Genomic DNA, 17908 nt, shown 5'->3' with positions numbered 1-17908 from the left:
CGTTACATGATCACGGCAATGAAGGAGGTTTTGAACATTTCTGATACTACAAGTACCACAAAAAAGGGTATTATGTGGGGTGTGAAAAAACTACCCGTAGTTTTTCCTGAATCAGATGAATTAAATGAGGTGTGTGGTGAAGCATGGGTTTCCCCCGATAAAAAACTGCTAATTTCTAAAAAATTATTGGCATTATACCCTTTCCCGCCAGAGGTTAGGGCGCGTTGGGAAACACCCCCTAGGGTAGATAAGGCGCTCACACGCTTATCAAAACAAGTGGCGTTACCGTCTCCTGATACGGCCGCCCTCAAGGAGCCAGCTGATAGGAAGCTGGAAAATATCCTAAAAAGTATATACACACATACTGGTGTTATACTGCGACCAGCAATCGCCTCAGCCTGGATGTGCAGTGCTGGGGTGGCTTGGTCGGATTCCCTGACTGAAAATATTGATACCCTGGACAGGGACAGTATATTATTGACTATAGAGCATTTAAAGGATGCATTTCTATATATGCGAGATGCACATAGGGATATTTGCACTCTGGCATCAAGAGTAAGTGCGCTGTCCATTTCTGCCAGAAGAGGGTTATGGACGCGGCAGTGGTCAGGTGATGCGGATTCCAAACGGCATATGGAAGTATTGCCGTATAAAGGGGAGGAGTTATTTGGGGTCGGTCTATCGGACCTGGTGGCCACGGCAACGGCTGGGAAATCCACCTTTTTACCCCAGGTCACCTCTCAGCAGAAAAAGACACCGTCTTTTCAGGCTCAGTCCTTTCGTCCCCATAAGGGCAAGCGGGCAAAAGGCCACTCATATCTGCCCCGGGGCAGAGGAAGGGGAAAAAGACTGCAGCAGGCAGCCTCTTCCCAGGAACAGAAGCCCTCCCCCGCTTCTGCCAAGTCCTCAGCATGACGCTGGGGCCTTACAAGCGGACTCGGGTACGGTGGGGGGTCGTCTCAAGAATTTCAGCGCGCAGTGGGCTCACTCGCAAGTGGACCCCTGGATCCTGCAGGTAGTATCTCAGGGGTACAAATTGGAATTCGAGACGTCTCCCCCTCGCCGGTTCCTGAAGTCTGCTTTACCAACGTCTCCCTCCAACAGGGAGGCGGTATTGGAAGCCATTCACAAGCTGTATTCCCAGCAGGTGATAATCAAGGTACCCCTCCTACAACAGGGAAAGGGGTATTATTCCACGCTGTTTGTGGTACCGAAGCCGGACGGCTCGGTGAGACCTATTTTAAATCTGAAATCCTTGAACACTTGCATACAAAGGTTCAAATTCAAGATGGAGTCACTCAGAGCAGTGATAGCGAACCTGGAAGAAGGGGACTATATGGTGTCTCTGGACATCAAGGATGCTTACCTCCATGTCCCAATTTGCCCTTCTCACCAAGGGTACCTCAGGTTTGTGGTACAGAACTGTCACTATCAGTTTCAGACGCTGCCGTTTGGATTGTCCACGGCACCCCGGGTCTTTACCAAGGTAATGGCCGAAATGATGATTCTTCTTCGAAGAAAAGGCGTCTTAATTATCCCTTACTTGGACGATCTCCTGATAAGGGCAAGGTCCAGGGAACAGTTAGAGGTCGGAGTAGCACTATCTCAAGTAGTACTACGACAGCACGGGTGGATTCTAAATATTCCAAAATCGCAGCTGATTCCGACGACACGTCTGCTGTTCCTAGGGATGATTCTGGACACAGTACAGAAAAAGGTGTTTCTCCCGGAGGAGAAAGCCAGGGAGTTAGCCGAGCTAGTCAGGAACCTCCTAAAACCAGGCCAAGTGTCAGTGCATCAATGCACAAGGGTCCTAAGAAAAATGGTGGCTTCTTACGAAGCGATTCCATTCGGCAGATTCCACGCAAGAACTTTTCAGTGGGATCTGCTGGACAAATGGTCCGGATCGCATCTTCAGATGCATCAGCGGAAAACCCTGTCTCCAAGGACAAGGGTGTCTCTCCTGTGGTGGTTGCAGAGTGCTCATCTTCTAGAGGGCCGCAGATTCGGCATTCAGGACTGGGTCCTGATGACCACGGATGCCAGCCTGAGAGGCTGGGGAGCAGTCACACAGGGAAGAAATTTCCAGGGCTTGTGGTCAAGCATGGAAACGTCATTTCACATAAATATCCTGGAACTAAGGGCCATTTACAATGCCCTAAGTCAAGCAAGGCCTCTGCTTCAGGGTCAGCCGGTGTTGATCCAGTTGGACAACATCACGGCAGTCGCCCACGTAAACAGACAGGGCGGCACAAGAAGCAGGAGGGCAATGGCAGAAGTTGCAAGGATTCTTCGCTGGGCGGAAAATCATGTGATAGCACTGTCAGCAGTGTTCATTCCGGGAGTGGACAACTGGGATGCAGACTTCCTCAGCAGACACGACCTCCACCCGGGGGAGTGGGGACTTCACCCAAAAGTCTTCCACATGATTGTGAACCGTTGGGAAAAACCAAAGGTGGACATGATGGCGTCCCGCCTCAACAAAAAACTAGACAGATATTGCGCCAGGTCAAGGGACCCTCGGGCAATAGCTGTGGACGCTCTGGTAACACCGTGGGTGTACCAGTCAGTGTATGTGTTCCCTCCTCTGCCTCTCATACCCAAGGTACTGAGAATCATAAGAAGGAGAGGAGTAAGGACTATACTCGTGGCTCCGGATTGGCCAAGAAGGACTTGGTACCCGGAACTTCAAGAGATGCTCACGGAGGACCCGTGGCCTCTACCTCTAAGAAAGGACCTGCTCCAGCAGGGACCCTGTCTGTTCCAAGACTTACCGCGGCTGCGTTTGACGGCATGGCGGTTGAACGCCGGATCCTGAAGGAAAAAGGCATTCCGGATGAAGTCATCCCTACCCTGATCAAAGCCAGGAAGGATGTAACCGTGCAACATTATCACCGTATTTGGCGTAAATATGTTGCGTGGTGTGAGGCCAGGAAGGCCCCTACAGAGGAATTTCAACTGGGTCGTTTCCTGCATTTCCTGCAAACAGGACTGTCTATGGGCCTAAAATTAGGGTCCATTAAGGTTCAAATTTCGGCCCTGTCGATTTTCTTCCAGAAAGAAATGGCTTCAGTTCCTGAAGTTCAGACGTTTGTCAAGGGGGTACTGCATATACAGCCTCCTTTTGTGCCTCCAGTGGCACCTTGGGATCTCAATGTAGTTTTGGGGTTCCTAAAATCACATTGGTTTGAACCACTCACCACTGTGGACTTAAAATATCTCACATGGAAAGTGGTAATGCTGTTAGCCCTGGCTTCAGCCAGGCGTGTCTCAGAATTGGCGGCTTTATCCTATAAAAGCCCTTACCTAATTTTTCATACGGACAGGGCAGAATTGAGGACTCGTCCTCAATTTCTCCCTAAGGTGGTTTCAGCGTTTCACTTGAACCAGCCTATTGTGATACCTGCGGCTACTAGGGACTTGGAGGACTCCAAGTTGCTGGACGTAGTCAGGGCCCTGAAAATATATGTTTCCAGGACGGCTGGAGTCAGAAAATCTGACTCGCTGTTTATCCTGTATGCACCCAACAAGCTGGGTGCTCCTGCTTCTAAGCAGACGATTGCTCGTTGGATTTGTAGTACAATTCAGCTTGCACATTCTGTGGCAGGCCTGCCACAGCCAAAATCTGTAAAAGCCCATTCCACAAGGAAAGTGGGCTCATCTTGGGCGGCTGCCCGAGGGATCTCGGCTTTACAACTTTGCCGAGCAGCTACTTGGTCAGGGGCAAACACGTTTGCTAAATTCTACAAATTTGATACCCTGGCTGAGGAGGACCTGGAGTTCTCTCATTCGGTGCTGCAGAGTCATCCGCACTCTCCCGCCCGTTTGGGAGCTTTGGTATAATACCCATGGTCCTTACGGAGTTCCCAGCATCCACTAGGACGTCATAGAAAATAAGAATTTACTTACCGATAATTCTATTTCTCGTAGTCCGTAGTGGATGCTGGGCGCCCATCCCAAGTGCGGATTGTCTGCAATACTTGTACATAGTTATTGTTACATAAATCGGGTTATTATTGTTGTGAGCCATCTTTTCAGAGGCTCCTCTGTTTATCATGCTGTTAACTGGGTTCAGATCACAGGTTGTACGGTGTGATTGGTGTGGCTGGTATGAGTCTTACCCGGGATTCAAAATCCTTCCTTATTGTGTACGCTTGTCCGGGCACAGCATCCTAACTGAGGCTTGGAGGAGGGTCATAGGGGGAGGAGCCAGTGCACACCAGGTAGTCCTAAAGCTTTTACTTTTGTGCCCAGTCTCCTGCGGAGCCGCTATTCCCCATGGTCCTTACGGAGTTCCCAGCATCCACTACGGACTACGAGAAATAGAATTATCGGTAAGTAAATTCTTATTTTTTTATTTTTTTTAAAGACACGTGCCAGCTGGAAACGGATAGAACTGTCCCCCACTTGTATCCAACAATGCACGCTGAGACACAGTACCTGTCTGCACACTCTGTCAAGCTTTTCTGCAATGGTCCCACCATCCAAACCACTCCCTGCCTCTCAAAGACAGGGAGAGAGATTTACGTTACATTACTGTTGTTACAAGCAGGGTAAGTGCAGTGCTACTCTGATTTTGAGGACAGCACCAGGTGACATGTAAAAAAACAGGCGAGTGGAGCACCCGGGAAATTGATCCTGGGGAAAACACTGATGTAATAGAAATGTATCCTGATAATGTCCAGTGTTCAGGTTGTTTTGAGAGGTGCAGGGCCCTATGTTTGTGTAGAGTGTAATAGAACTGTGTTATGATCATATAAAGTGGTCATGTTGGGAATTGTAGAGTCTTGTATCTGTATAGAGCCGTGGTTCCCAAACTGGGTGCTGCAAGGCTCTTGCAGGGGTGCCTCGGGTTAGTGGTCCAGGACCAAATCAAATTATTTATAGCCAAAGTGATGGTATCACTTGGATTTATGGAAAAACCAGTGGTAGTGGCTGCCAATCATAAAACATGTGGACAATCAGAAGCAGAACTGTACACCACCACATGTTCACCAGAGAAGAACGGACGGTGGGAGTAGTGCATAGCGATAGTGACAGTAATGATTTGTGGTTATTTATTTATTTATTAACAGTTTTTCTTATATAGCGCAGCAAATTCCGTTGTGCTTTACAAGTGGAAATAACAATGATATAACAAACTGGGTAATAACAAACATAGAGGTAGGAAGGCCCTGCTCGCAAGCTTACAATCTATAGGGAAATATGCATGTGTACACAAGCAAAGGTGCTATCTATTGCATAGTTGTCCGCCAGATTGCAAAGGTTCTTGGTAGGCTGTATGATATGGTCACACAGCAATGATGAACCGGGTTCGTGAGGAAGGGAAAGTGAAGAATGAGAAGATATGTGTGGACTGTGCAGAGTGGATGCAATTTGATAGGAAGGTTTATGAAAGTTATGTGGGCGGTTCTGGAATTTGATACGCTTGCCTGAAGAGGTGAGTTTTCAGGGAACGCTTGAAGGTTTGGAGACTAGAGGAGAGTCTTATTGTGTGTGGTAGTGCTTCCACAGAGTGGGTGCAGCCCGATGAAAGTCTTGCAATTGTGAGTGGGAGCGAGTAATGAGTGTGGATTAGAGACGGAGATCTTGTGAAGAGCGAAGAGGTCGGGTTGGGAGATATTTTGAGATAAGCAAAGTGATGTACGTTGGTGTATTTTGGTTAATGGCCTTGTGTGTGAGTAAAAGTATTTTATATTGAATGCAGTAGAATACAGGTAACCAATGGAGGAACTGACAGAGTGGATCTGCAGACGAACGTATAGCGAGGAAGATTAGCCTTGTCGCTGCATTCAGAATGGATTGTAGTGGTGAGAGTCTCGTTTTGGGAAGACCAGTTAGGAGACTATTGCAATAATCGGGAGATAATGAAAGCGTGGATTAGAGTTTTAGCAGTGTCTTGTGTAAGGTATGGTCGTATTTTGGATATGTTTTTTAGATGCATGTAACATGATCTTGAGACATTGAATGTGGGGAACAAAGGACAGATCAGAGTCAAGGATGACACCTAGGCAGCGAGCTTGTGGGGTAGGGTAGATAGTCGAGTTTTCAGCAGTGATAGAGAGATCATGTTAGTACCTACTATTGGCCAGTGGAAATATAACTCTGTCTTTGAAATATTAAGTTTGAGGTGGCGAGATGTCATCCAGGATGAAATGGCAGAAAGCCATTCAGTGACACGGTCCAGTACAGATAGGGACAAGTCAGGGGAGGATAGGTAGATTTGAGTATCATCTGTGTACAGATGATACTGAAATCCAAAAGAGTTGATTAGTTTACCAAGAGATGAGGTATAGATAGAGAAAAGCAGAGGACCCAAGATTGAGCCTTGCGGTACTCCAACTGAGAGTTAGTGAAGAGGAGGTAGATTCAGAGAAGCGAACACTGAAGGAGCGATTAGATAGGCAGGATAGGAACCAAGAAAGGGCTGTGTCTTTAAGACCTAGGGATTGTAGTGTCTGTATGAGAAGAGAGTGGTTTACAGTGTCAATTACAGCAGATAGATCTAGAAGAATAAGTAGTGAGTAATGGCCTTTAGACTTCGTAGTGACCAAATCATTAACCACTTTAGTCAGTGCTGTCTCTGTGGAGTATTGGGAATGGAAGCCTGACTGAAGTGGGTCCAATAAAGTGTATGAGTTAAGAAAGTGTGTGAGTCGAGTGTAGGCAAGTCTTTCAAGTAGCTTAGAGAGACAAGGGAACTGAGAGATAGGGCGGTAGTTTGAGAGAGCATTAGGGTCAGAATTTAGTTTTTTTTAAAATGGGAGTAATCACTGCATGCTTGAAGAGTGAAGAAAAAATACCAGTAGAGAGAGAGAGAGAGATTACAGATAGATACTTGTTTATGGGAAGAAGTAGTCAGGGAGAGATTACGCAAAATAAAGATTAATAAATCATGTGGCCTGGATGGACTTCATCCGAAGGTTCTTATGGAGCTTAGGTCACAACTAGCAAGACACCTATACTTTATTTTCAATAGTTCAATTAGATCTGGCATGGTACCGAAGGATTGGTGTATAGCAGAGGTAGTGCCATTATTTAAAAAGGGATCCAGAAATCATCCGGGTAACTACAGGCCGAGTAGTTTGACATCTATAGTGGGGAAAATATTGGAAGGGATTCTAAGGGATAGCATACAGGAGTATCTGCTGACCACTAAAATTATTAGCAAGAACCAGCATTGGTTTGTGAGGGACAGATCATGTCAAACTAACTTAGTTAACTTCTATGAGGAAGTAAGCGACAATCTTGACCAAGGAAAAACAGTGGATGTGGTCTACTTAGATTTTGCAAAAGCCTTCGATACAGTGCCTCACAGGAGATTAATCATCAAATTTAAAAGAGCTTGGCCTAAGAAAAACTATTTGTACATGGATAAGTAACTGGCTGGAAAACAGGGTTCAGCGAGTAGTGGTCAACGGGAAGTCCTCAAGCTGGACTTCAGTAGTCAGCGGAATACCACAGGGGTCCGTTCTCGGGCCACTACTGTTCAACATATTTATCAATGACCTAGAACAGAGGTTCCCAAACTGTGTGCCGTGGCTCCCTGGGGTGCCTCGGGACACTTGCAGGGGTGCCCTGGGTTGGAGGTCCAGGACCAATTCAAATTATTCATGGTCAATATAATAGGCAAGACCAGTGCTGGTGGCTGCCAGTCATAAAATATGTGGCCAAACAGAAGCAAATCTTGTCCCTCACCACACAGCTGACATATATAAACGCGATCTACTTAATGTAATATTTCTTTCTAAATTTCTCAATAAGAAATTTTTGGCCTAGGGGTGCCGTGAAAAAAATTCTGATATTCTAGGGCGCCGTGATTCAAAAAAGTTTGGAAACCACTGACCTAGAAATAGGCCTGGAAAGCACAGTGTCAATCTTTGCAGATTTGATACTAAACTGTGTAGGGTAATTAATTCAGAAATAGATGTAGAGTCTCTGCAGAATGACTTATCTAAACTTGAAATCTGGGCGTCTAAATGGAGAATGAGGTTCAGTATAGAAAAATGCAAGGTTATGCATTTCGGGACTAAAAACAAACTTGCATCCTACATATTTAACGGGGAAAGTCTAGGGGTAACCGTTTTGGTAAAGGATTTGAGGGTACTCATTGATAATAGACTTAATAACCGTATACAATGTCAAAGTGCAGTAGAGAAGGCAAGTAGAGTGTTGGCATGCATAAAACGGGGAAATGAGACAGGGACAAGGATGTAATTCTGCCGCTGTACAACTCATTGGTACGTCCGCACCTGGAATATTGTGTTCAGTTTGGAGCACCACGGTATAAGAAAGATATCGGTGAACTCGAAAAGGTTCAAAGGCAAGCTACTAAATTGATTAAAGGGCTAGAGGGACTGGATTACGAAGAAAGGCTTACTACTGTAGGTTGAACATGTATACACTGGAAAAGAGGCGTCTAAGAGGAGACATTTTTAATGTCTTCAGATATGTAAAGGAGCACTACAAAGAGTTATCAGTGGAATTATTTATTAAGAGAACTCTGTTTAGGACACGTGGGCACTCGCGGCTGGAGGAGAGAAAATTCTGCATGCAACGGAGGAAAGGGTTCTTCAGTATTAGGGCAATAAGGATTTGGAGTTCCTTGCTGGGGAAGGTGGTAATGGTGGACACTGTAAATGCATTTAAAAGGCGATTGGATGAATTTCTAATTGAAAAGGATATCCAAGGTTACAAAATTTAAAATATTGAAGTTGTTAATCCTGGTGTAACATGATATGCAGTTGTTAACTAGTCATAAAACATTCTTCAGCAGGTACAGTAAAATCAACTTAATACAGGTTGAGCATGATGGGCATTTTGCCTCTTTTCAACCTCGAATACTATGTAAATTACCCTAAAGGTGTGTACACACGGTGAGATTTGTGCTTGCGATTGGAAAGTTAGTGCAGATCGCAAAGTGAAAGTCACTTTGCAATCCCAATGCTATACACATACGCGGTCCCGCGAGGTCGTTATCGCAAGCCTAGATAGACAGTGCAGGCAAGTCAATTTTGACTACTTTTAAACTAGATATAGTCAGAATTGACCCTTAAGGCCCGTACACACTGGCCGATATATCGCGGGTCAGTCGGCCAGTGTGTACGGGCGATATGTCTGTGAACTCCGTCGTTCACAGACATATCGCGTTTGGCCCTGCAGCACAGCCGACGGCCAATATATCTACCAATATATTGGTGCATCGCTGTGTGTGTACGGCCGACCAGCTGCCCGCCAGTGCACAAGCTGCGGCGGCCGTCGGTGATTGACAAGTGAACTGGGCGGGCGAGTGTAACGCCCGCCCAGTTCATGACGTCAGTCCCCGACGGATCGGGCAGTGTGTATGCACAGCACACTGCCCGATCCGTCCATAGATATATCTGCAGATCAGTTCATCTGCAGATATATCTATCAGTGTGTACCCACCATTAGCCAAAATTGTACATAGCCAGTATTGCAAGCACAGTCATCTTGGCTTGCGATACCAACCACAGTCCAATCGCATAGTAAGAATCGGGCATAACCAAAATCTCACTGTGTGTACACACCTTAAGGATGACCGGTTGGCACAATTTACTTCATTTAATGTTTTTCTAAATTTCTAAATACAAAACTTTTATCCTAGTGGTGCCGTAATAGAAATACTGACCAGATCATTTTGTTTTGTCTTGTATTCTATGCGGACGATTCAACTGTTTTCCCCGGAGCTGCCACTAGATGGCGCCTGAAGGTGCAATTCAATTGTTGCTCCATTCAAGTGCAAATGCTGTGGGGACACATCTTCTCGCAGCCTCCTGAGGGGGTGAGAAGAGTATGCACCCTAACTAGTAGGGCACCCTAACCAGGGCTTTAGACAGGTTTAGCCACTATACGATACTATATACCAGGCATTCCCAACCACGGTCCTCAAGGCACACCAACAGTGCAGGTTTTAGTGATATCCAGGCTGCAGCACAGATGGTTAAATCAAAATAACTGAGCTACTAATTAAGTCACCTGTGCTGAAGCCTGGATATCACTAAAACCTGCACTGTTGGTGTGCCTTGAGGACCGTGGTTGGGAATGCCTGCTATATACTGTCTATTTGGGAGTGACAAGCAGGATATTTAATGGGCGCCCAGATGCCCAAAACAGTTGCTGTCCCCCCTATATGCCTAAATATTGCATTCAAATGTTAGTTGAATCATGTGAAAGGTCGATAAACTGGAGTAAGCAGTGGTATTATTTCAGAATGTTGGTCACATTTATAGGGGTAAATCTTAATAGCCAGAAATTATCCTGCAGTGTAAGTAATTAGTTATATGCCACACTTGCAGTACCTCTAGACTCCGGGGGTTTTACGTACAGAAATCCACGAGATTGTGTCCCAAGGGGGGGGGGGGGGGGGGTGCTGAGTTGTGGTACAGTAGCCTGCATTTCTAAACTGTTGAGAAATTTACCTTATAGCATTCTAAAACATAGTAACTCTACTTCTAATTTGAGATTGAACCCATTATTAACTGAAGGTTCAAAATATAGTGTAAAGTTCAGCATGGATCTGGTGCGCAGTGTACATTTGCATACTCAGCAACACTTTACAATTGTGTTCTGATGTCTCTGCAGGCCATTGCAGATTTAGGATGGGCCAAGCCAACCTTAATCCAGGAGAAGGCCATTCCCCTGGCCATGGACGGCAAGGACCTTCTGGCACGAGCAAGGACAGGCTCTGGGAAAACTGCAGCTTACTTAATTCCCATAATACAGAATCTTCTTCAGTCTAAGATGGTATGTGTACCTTAGTGATCTGTGCTTTAATCATTCTTGTGATGCTGCTGTAATAATATCCATCAGCTTTCTGCCTGATTTTTTATTTTTTATTTAAAGATTTGGGTCAAAAGGAGTCCACTTAATAAAAGTGTGACTTTTATGAAATGCGCCCATTGTGTGTCTGCTACAGAGTTACATTATGGTAGTGTTTCCCAAACTGGGTCCTCAAGGCACCCTAACTTTCTGGGTCTTAAGACTATCCTTGCTTCAGCTTGAGGACAGGTGACCTAATTCATACCTTGCCTATTTTGATTCAAACAGGTGTTGCCCATACGTGGACAGCCGAGGACACTGTCTGGGAAACACTGGTGTATGGTGTAGCTTACAATAGGCATCTCCCATGTTTACCACTAACAGTCCTTGTTGTAATCACCCACAGCTATAGAGCAACTTGCTGATGCATCACGGCTCTCCATAACTTTTTGTGCTGTGCATGTATATTATATACAGTAACTAAGGTGGTCTCTCCAACTTCTGTACACTGTAAAGAGTTGTCTACAAACAAGTGATGCTGATCCACACTTTTAGCATATTGCCTGGAGATGAGTGCTAGAATAAGCAATGGTGGGTCCTCCTGATATTCTTATTTCTCCTTCTTCCTAGAGGATGCTGGGGACTCCAAAAGGACCATGGGGTATAGACGGGATGCGCAGGAGACATGGGCACACTATAAGACTTTGAATGGGTGTGAACTGGCTCCTCCCTCTATGCCCCTCCTCCAGACCTCAGTTAGATTCTGTTCCCAGAGGTGGCTGGTCACACTCGAGGGGAGCTCTACTGAGTTTCTCTAAAAAGACTTTTGTTAGCTTTATTATTTTCAGGGAGCACTGCTGGCAACAGGCTCCCTGCTTCGTGGGACTGAGGGGAGAGAAGCAGACCTACTTCTGTGAGACTGATAGGCTCTGCTTCTTAGGCTACTGGACACCATTAGCTCCAGAGGGTCCGATCACTTGGGTCGCCTAGCTGCTCGCTCCCGGAGCCACGCCGCCAGCCCCCTCACAGACCAAGAAGATCGAAGACAGGTGAGTAACCGAAGCAAAGAAGACATCGGAAGGCGGCAGAAGACTTCAGTCTTCCTGAGGTACCGCGCAGCGGTCGCGCTGCGCACCATTGCTCCCGCTCACACAGGCACTGCATGGGTGCAGGGCGCAGGGGGCGCGCCCTGTGCTGCAATAAAAACCTCTTTTATACACTATCTGGCTATTTTAAGGTGCATAGGCATTATTTGTGTCCCCCGCCAGTATAATCTCAACGGGACCGAAGCGCGCCTTTTAGGGGCGGGGCTTCCTCCGCCGCTCTGACCAGCGCCATTTTCTCTCCACAGCTTGTTGCAGAGACGCTGCTCCTGGCCCTTCCGCTGCTGTCACAAGTAACTGGGTGTTGAAAACAAAGGGGGGGCACTTCATTTTGGTGTTGGTTGTATTATATTACAAGCGCTGCTAGGTCTGGGGCATTGTGCTTTTCAGACAGGTGTGGCGCTGGGTGTGAGCTGGCAAACTCCTTCTCTGTCTCTCTGAAAGGCCTTGCTGTGGGTCTGTCCCCTTTAGCCCAGTGTGTTTGGGGGTGGCGGTACGTGTGTGTCGACATGGCAGAAACTGAATGCTCTTCCCAGGAGGAGGTTAGTGTGAGAGCTGAGTAGAATGAAGGTGCGACTCTGTCGGCACCGCCGACTGCTGATTGGGTTGACATGTGGAATGTGTTGAATAACAGTGTGGCTTTGTTACATAAGAGGTTGGACAAATCTGAGTCTCAGAACCAAGCATGGAGGCAGTCCATGGGAGACGTGGTACCACACACTCAGGCCCCCTCGGGGTCCAAAAAACATTAATTTACCCAGGTAGCAGACACTGATACCGACACGGATTCTGACTCCAGTGTCGACTATAATGATGCAAAGTTGCATCCTAAGGTGGCTAAGAGTATTCAGTACATGATTGTGGCTATAAAAGACGTGTCGCATATTACCGAAGACCCTGCTGTCCCTGAGACAAGGGTCTGTATGTATAAGGGCAAGAAACCGGAGGTAATGTTCCTCCCTCTCATGAACTGAATGCCCTTTTTGAAAAAGCCTGGGAAACGCCAGACAAAAGGTGGCACATTCCCAGGAGAATTGCTATGGCATACCCGTTTCCTTCTCAGGATAGGGTTGGGTGGGAGGCGACACCCACGGTAGACAAAGCTGTAGCGCAATTGTCCAAGAAAGTGGCGCTACCGTCTACTGAAATGGCGACCCTTCGGGATAGCGTGCTTTTGACACTGGGTCATATCAGGGACGCTGCAGTCTATCTAAAAGAGACGGCGAGAGATATTGGCCTTTTGGGATCAAGGGCCAATGCCATGGTGGTCTCTGCTATAAGGGCGTTGTGGACTTATCAGTGGAATGGTGATGCTGATTCTAAGAAGGCTATGGAGGCTCTCAACTACAAGGGTGGAGTTTTGTTTGGTGAAGGTCTCGCGGACCTGGTTTCTACAGCTACCGCGGGCAAGTCCTGTTTTCTGCCTTTTGTTCCTCCACAGCAAAAGAAAACGCCCCCATATCAGATGCAGTCCTTACGGTCGCAGAAATTCCGGAAAGGACGTGGGTCATCTTTCCTTGCGGCAAGAGGTAAGGGTAGAGGAAAAAGATCGCCGGCTGTGGCAGGCTCCCAGGAGCAGAAGTCCTCCCAGGCTTATACCAAATCCACCGCATGACTCTGGGGCTCCCCTGCGGGAGTCCGCACCGGTGGGAGCGCCTCTTCAACTCTTCAGTCAGGTCTGGGTTTTCTCGGGCCTGGATCCTTGGGTGCTGGAAATTGTGACCCAAGGATACAAGCTGGAGTTTCAAGATGTGCCTCCACGCCAATTTTTCAAATCTGCCTTGCCAGCTTCTCTTCCGGAAAGAGAGGTAGTGTGTACGGCGATACAAAAACTGTGTCAGCAGCGAGTCATTGTCGAAGTTCCCCCATCGCAGCGGGGAGATGGGTTTTATTCAAGCCTGTTCGTGGTCCCGAAGCCAGATGACTCGGTCAGACCGATTCTGAATTTAAAATCCCTCAATGTGTATTTGAAAAGTTTCAAATTCAAGATGGAATATCTCCGAGCGGTGATCTCCAGTCTGGAGGGGGGAGATTTTATGGTGTAAGTCGACATAAAGGATGCTTACCTACATGTCCCCATTTATCCTCCTCATCAGGCGTACCTGAGGTTCGTTGTGCAGGATTGTCACTACCAGTTTCAGACATTGCCGTTTGGTCTTTCCACGGCCCCGAGGATTTTCACAAAGGTAATGGCGGAAATGATGGTGCTCCTGCGCAAGCAAGAGGTCACAATTATTCCGTACTTGGACGATCTCCTTATAAAGGCGAGATCACAGGAGCTATTACTAAAAAACGTTGCGCTCTCACTGCAGGTGCAGTAACAGCATGGCTGGCTCCTGAATTTGCCAAAGTTGCAGTTGATTCCGACAACTCGGTTGTCGTTTTTGTGCATGATTCTGGACACGGAACTGCAGAGGATTTTTCTCCCGTTGGAAAAAGCTCAGGAAATCCAGAACATGGTCAAGGAACTTCTGAAACCGCCAAGAGTGTCGATGCATCAATGCACTCGAGTGTTGGGGAAAATGGTGGCGGCCTACGAGGCCATTCCGTTTGGCAGGTTCCATGCAAGAACATTTCAGTGGGACTTACTGGACAGGTGGTCAGGGTCCCATCTGCAGATGCACGGGAAAATAACTCTCTCTCCCCCAGGGCCAGGGTTTCTCTCCTGTGGTGGCTCCAAAGTTCTCACCTTCTAGAGCTGGGCTGGCTAAACTAGTCCTCGAGATCTACCAACAGTACACATTTTCCAGACCACCTAGCTGGTGCACAGGTGTAGTCATTACTAATGTGTTGCATTCATTCCTAACTGACAATTCTACAGATCTCCAGGAGGCCTGGAAAACATGAACTGTTGGTAGATCTCGAGGACCGGTTTGGCCAGCCCTGTTCTAGAGGGTCGCAGGTTCGGCATCCAAGATTGGATTCTGGTGACCACGGACGCGAGTCTCCGAGGTTGGGGAGCAGTCACACAGGGAAAATGGTCAAGCCAGGAAGCTTGTCTGCACATAAACATTCTGGAATTAAGGGCCATCTACAACGACCTGCTACAAGCGGAACATCTTCTTCGCGACCTGCCCGTCCTGATTCAGTCGGACAACATAACAGCCGTGGCGCACATAAACCGCCAGGGTGGAACAAAGAGCAGAGTGGCGATGGGGGAGGCCACCAAGATCCTTCGCTGGGCGGAAAAACATGCAAGCGCCCTGTCAGCGGTCTTAATTCCAGGCGTAGACAACTGGGAAGCAGACTTCCTCAGCAGACACGATCTCCACCCAGGAGAGTGGGGTCTTCATCAAGAGGTCTTTGCAGAAGTGACAAGTCATTGGGGAATTCCTCAAATAGACATGATGGCGTCACGCCTCAACAAGAAGCTTCAGACATATTGTTCCAGGTCGAGGGACCCTCAAGCAGTAGCAGTGGACGCTCTGGTGATGCCATGGGTGTTTCAGTCGGTCTGTGTGTTCCCTCCACTTCCGCTCATCCCAAAGGTGTTAAGGATCGTGAGAAGAACAAGGGTTCAGGCGATACTCTTTGTTCCAGATTGGCCTAGGAGGGCCTGGTATCCAGATATACAGGAATTACTCACAGGAGATCCTTGGCCTCTTCCTCTAAGAGAGGATCTGTTACAGCAAAGACCGTCCGTGTTCCAGGACTTACCGCGGTTGCGTTTGACGGCATGGCGGTTGAACGCCAAATCCTAGCTAGGAAGGCTATTCCCGGGGAAGTCATCCCCACCCTACTTAAGACTAGAAAGGAGGTAACGGCGAAGCATTATCACCGTATCTGGAGAAAATGTGTCTTGGTGTGAATCCAAGAAAGCTCCTACGGAAGAGTTTCAACTGGGGCGGTTTCTCCATTTTTTGCAAGCAGGTGTGGATGCGGGCCTGAAGTTAGGCTCCATTAAAGTGCAGATTTCAGCCTCATCAATTTTCTTTCAAAGGGAATTGGCCTCTCTTCCTGAAGTTCTGATGTTCATGAAAGGCGTACTACACATACAACCTCCATTTGTGCCCCCAGTGGCTCCATGGGACCTTAACGTGGTGTTACAGTTCCTTACGTCACATTGGTTTGAACCTTTACAAACGGTTGAGTTGAAATTTCTTACTTGGAAAGTGGTCATGCTATTGGCCTTGGCGTCCGCAAGGCGGGTGTCCGAATTGGCGGCTTTGTCTTACAAAAGCCCCTATCTAATTTTCCATGAGGATAGAGCGGAGTTGAGAACTCGTCAACATTTTCTACCGAAGGTGGTTTCTTAGTTTCATATGAACCAACCTATTGTGGTGCCTGTGGCTACTGAAGCCTTGGCTGATTCAAAGTCTCTTGATGTGGTCAGAGCTTTGAAAATTTATGTAGCCAGAATGGCTCGGGTGAGAAAAACAGAGGCGCTGTTTGTCCTATATGCGGCCAACAAGGTTGGTGCTCCTGCTTCTAAGCAGACTATTGCGCGCTGGATCTGTAATACGATTCCGCAGGCTCATTCTACAGCTGGATTGCCGTTACCGAAATCGGTGAAAGCCCATTCCACTAGGAAGGTGGGCTCATCTTCGGCGGCTGCCCGAGGCGTCTCGGCATTACAGATTTGCCGAGCAGCTACTTCGTCGGGTTCAAACACTTTTGCAAAGTTCTACAAGTTTGATACCCTGGCTGATGAGGACCTCATGTTTGCTCAATCGGTGCTGCAGAGTCATCCGCACTCTCCCGCCCGGTTTGGAGCTTTGGTATAAATACACTATAGTGCTTGATAATTATGACTCTAATTATCAAATCAGGCGCTCTGATATAAGGCACAAAATAAAGCTGTTGGTCACCCAAGTTATATAATAGAATTGATATACTGATATCTATATACTTATAGCTGCTCCCACATGAGTATTCTGCGATACTCAAATAGATACAAAGTAATTGTGAAACATGCAATATCACAAGAGAGCGCTAGATACTGATCATTACTATATAAACATTTTATTCAATCACATAAAATAAAAGCATAAAAAATGCAATGCATATTTTTATCAAATAATTATTCTCACTGCTGATATTTACTTACACGCTGCCATATATTGTATACCAATTGTATACTGCACAGATGTCCACATCCAAAAGATCAGTGTGGCTGGTTCGCTCCAAGGCAAATTATAAAGTCCCAATTTGTTTTAGGGAATGTGAATGGTGTTCACTAGATGGTGAATGTTCAGCTGTATAAACGATGGGCGCTATGCTACTACCTCCCCCGACCGCCAAACAATTTTGTGCTCACCACTTATTCCTTAGAGTCTCATGTGAGGCTGGCTGTCAGCATGCGGAATCCGTTGTGGTTGGTGGGAGCAGCGGTGTTCTATTCAGTTCACCGGGGAGGGAGGGCGCCGTTCGTAGCTGCAGAATTCAGGCAGTTTGCCGTGTGCTGGAGTCCGGACTGTGGTGCTGTGCTTGTGTAGATCTCAGGGAAAAAGAGCAGCGGGAGATGTCCTTAACATGTTTCTCCGTGAAAATCAAACCACGGTTTCATCAGAAGGTTTCCCTGAGATCTACACAAGCACAGCACCACAGTCCGGACTCCAGCACACGGCAAAATGCCTGAATTCTGCAGCTACGAATGGCGCCCTCCCTCCCCAGTGAACTGAATAGAACACCGCCGCTCCCACCAACCACAACGGATTCCGCATGCTGACAGCCAGCCTCACATGAGACTCTAAGGCAGGCTTTCCCAACCACGGTCCTCAAGGCACACCAACAGTGCAGGTTTTAGTGATATCCAGGCTGCAGCACAGATGGTTAAATCAAAATAAATTAGCTACTAATTAAGTCACCTGTGCTGAAGCCTGGATATCACTAAAACATGCACTGTTAGTGTGCCTTGAGGACCGTGGTTGGGAAAGGCTGCTCTAAGGAATAAGTGGTGAGCACAAAATTGTTTGGCGGTCGGGGGAGGTATTAGCATAGCGCCCATCGTATATACAGTTGAACACTTACCATCTAGTGAACACCATTCAGATTCCCTAAAACAAATTGGGACTTTATAATTTGCT

At 47.1% G+C, this 17908-nt stretch overlaps 1 protein-coding gene across 1 annotated transcript in view; it reads left to right on the top strand.

Moving 5' to 3' along the window:
• The window catches only part of DDX56 (DEAD-box helicase 56), a 90448-nt gene that overhangs the window by 25765 nt on the left and 46775 nt on the right, over positions 1–17908 (top strand). Inside the window, exon 2 of the mRNA XM_063931911.1 lies at positions 10603–10764. Coding sequence (XP_063787981.1) covers positions 10603–10764 — 162 coding nt within the window. The remainder of the gene's footprint in view (positions 1–10602; positions 10765–17908) is intronic.

Source organism: Pseudophryne corroboree, chromosome 6, assembly GCF_028390025.1.
Source record: "Pseudophryne corroboree isolate aPseCor3 chromosome 6, aPseCor3.hap2, whole genome shotgun sequence".
In the NCBI taxonomy this organism is placed as follows: Eukaryota; Metazoa; Chordata; class Amphibia; order Anura; family Myobatrachidae; genus Pseudophryne; species Pseudophryne corroboree.
Note: the sequence above shows the minus strand (reverse complement) of the source record. Positions and strands in the feature narration are given on the sequence as shown.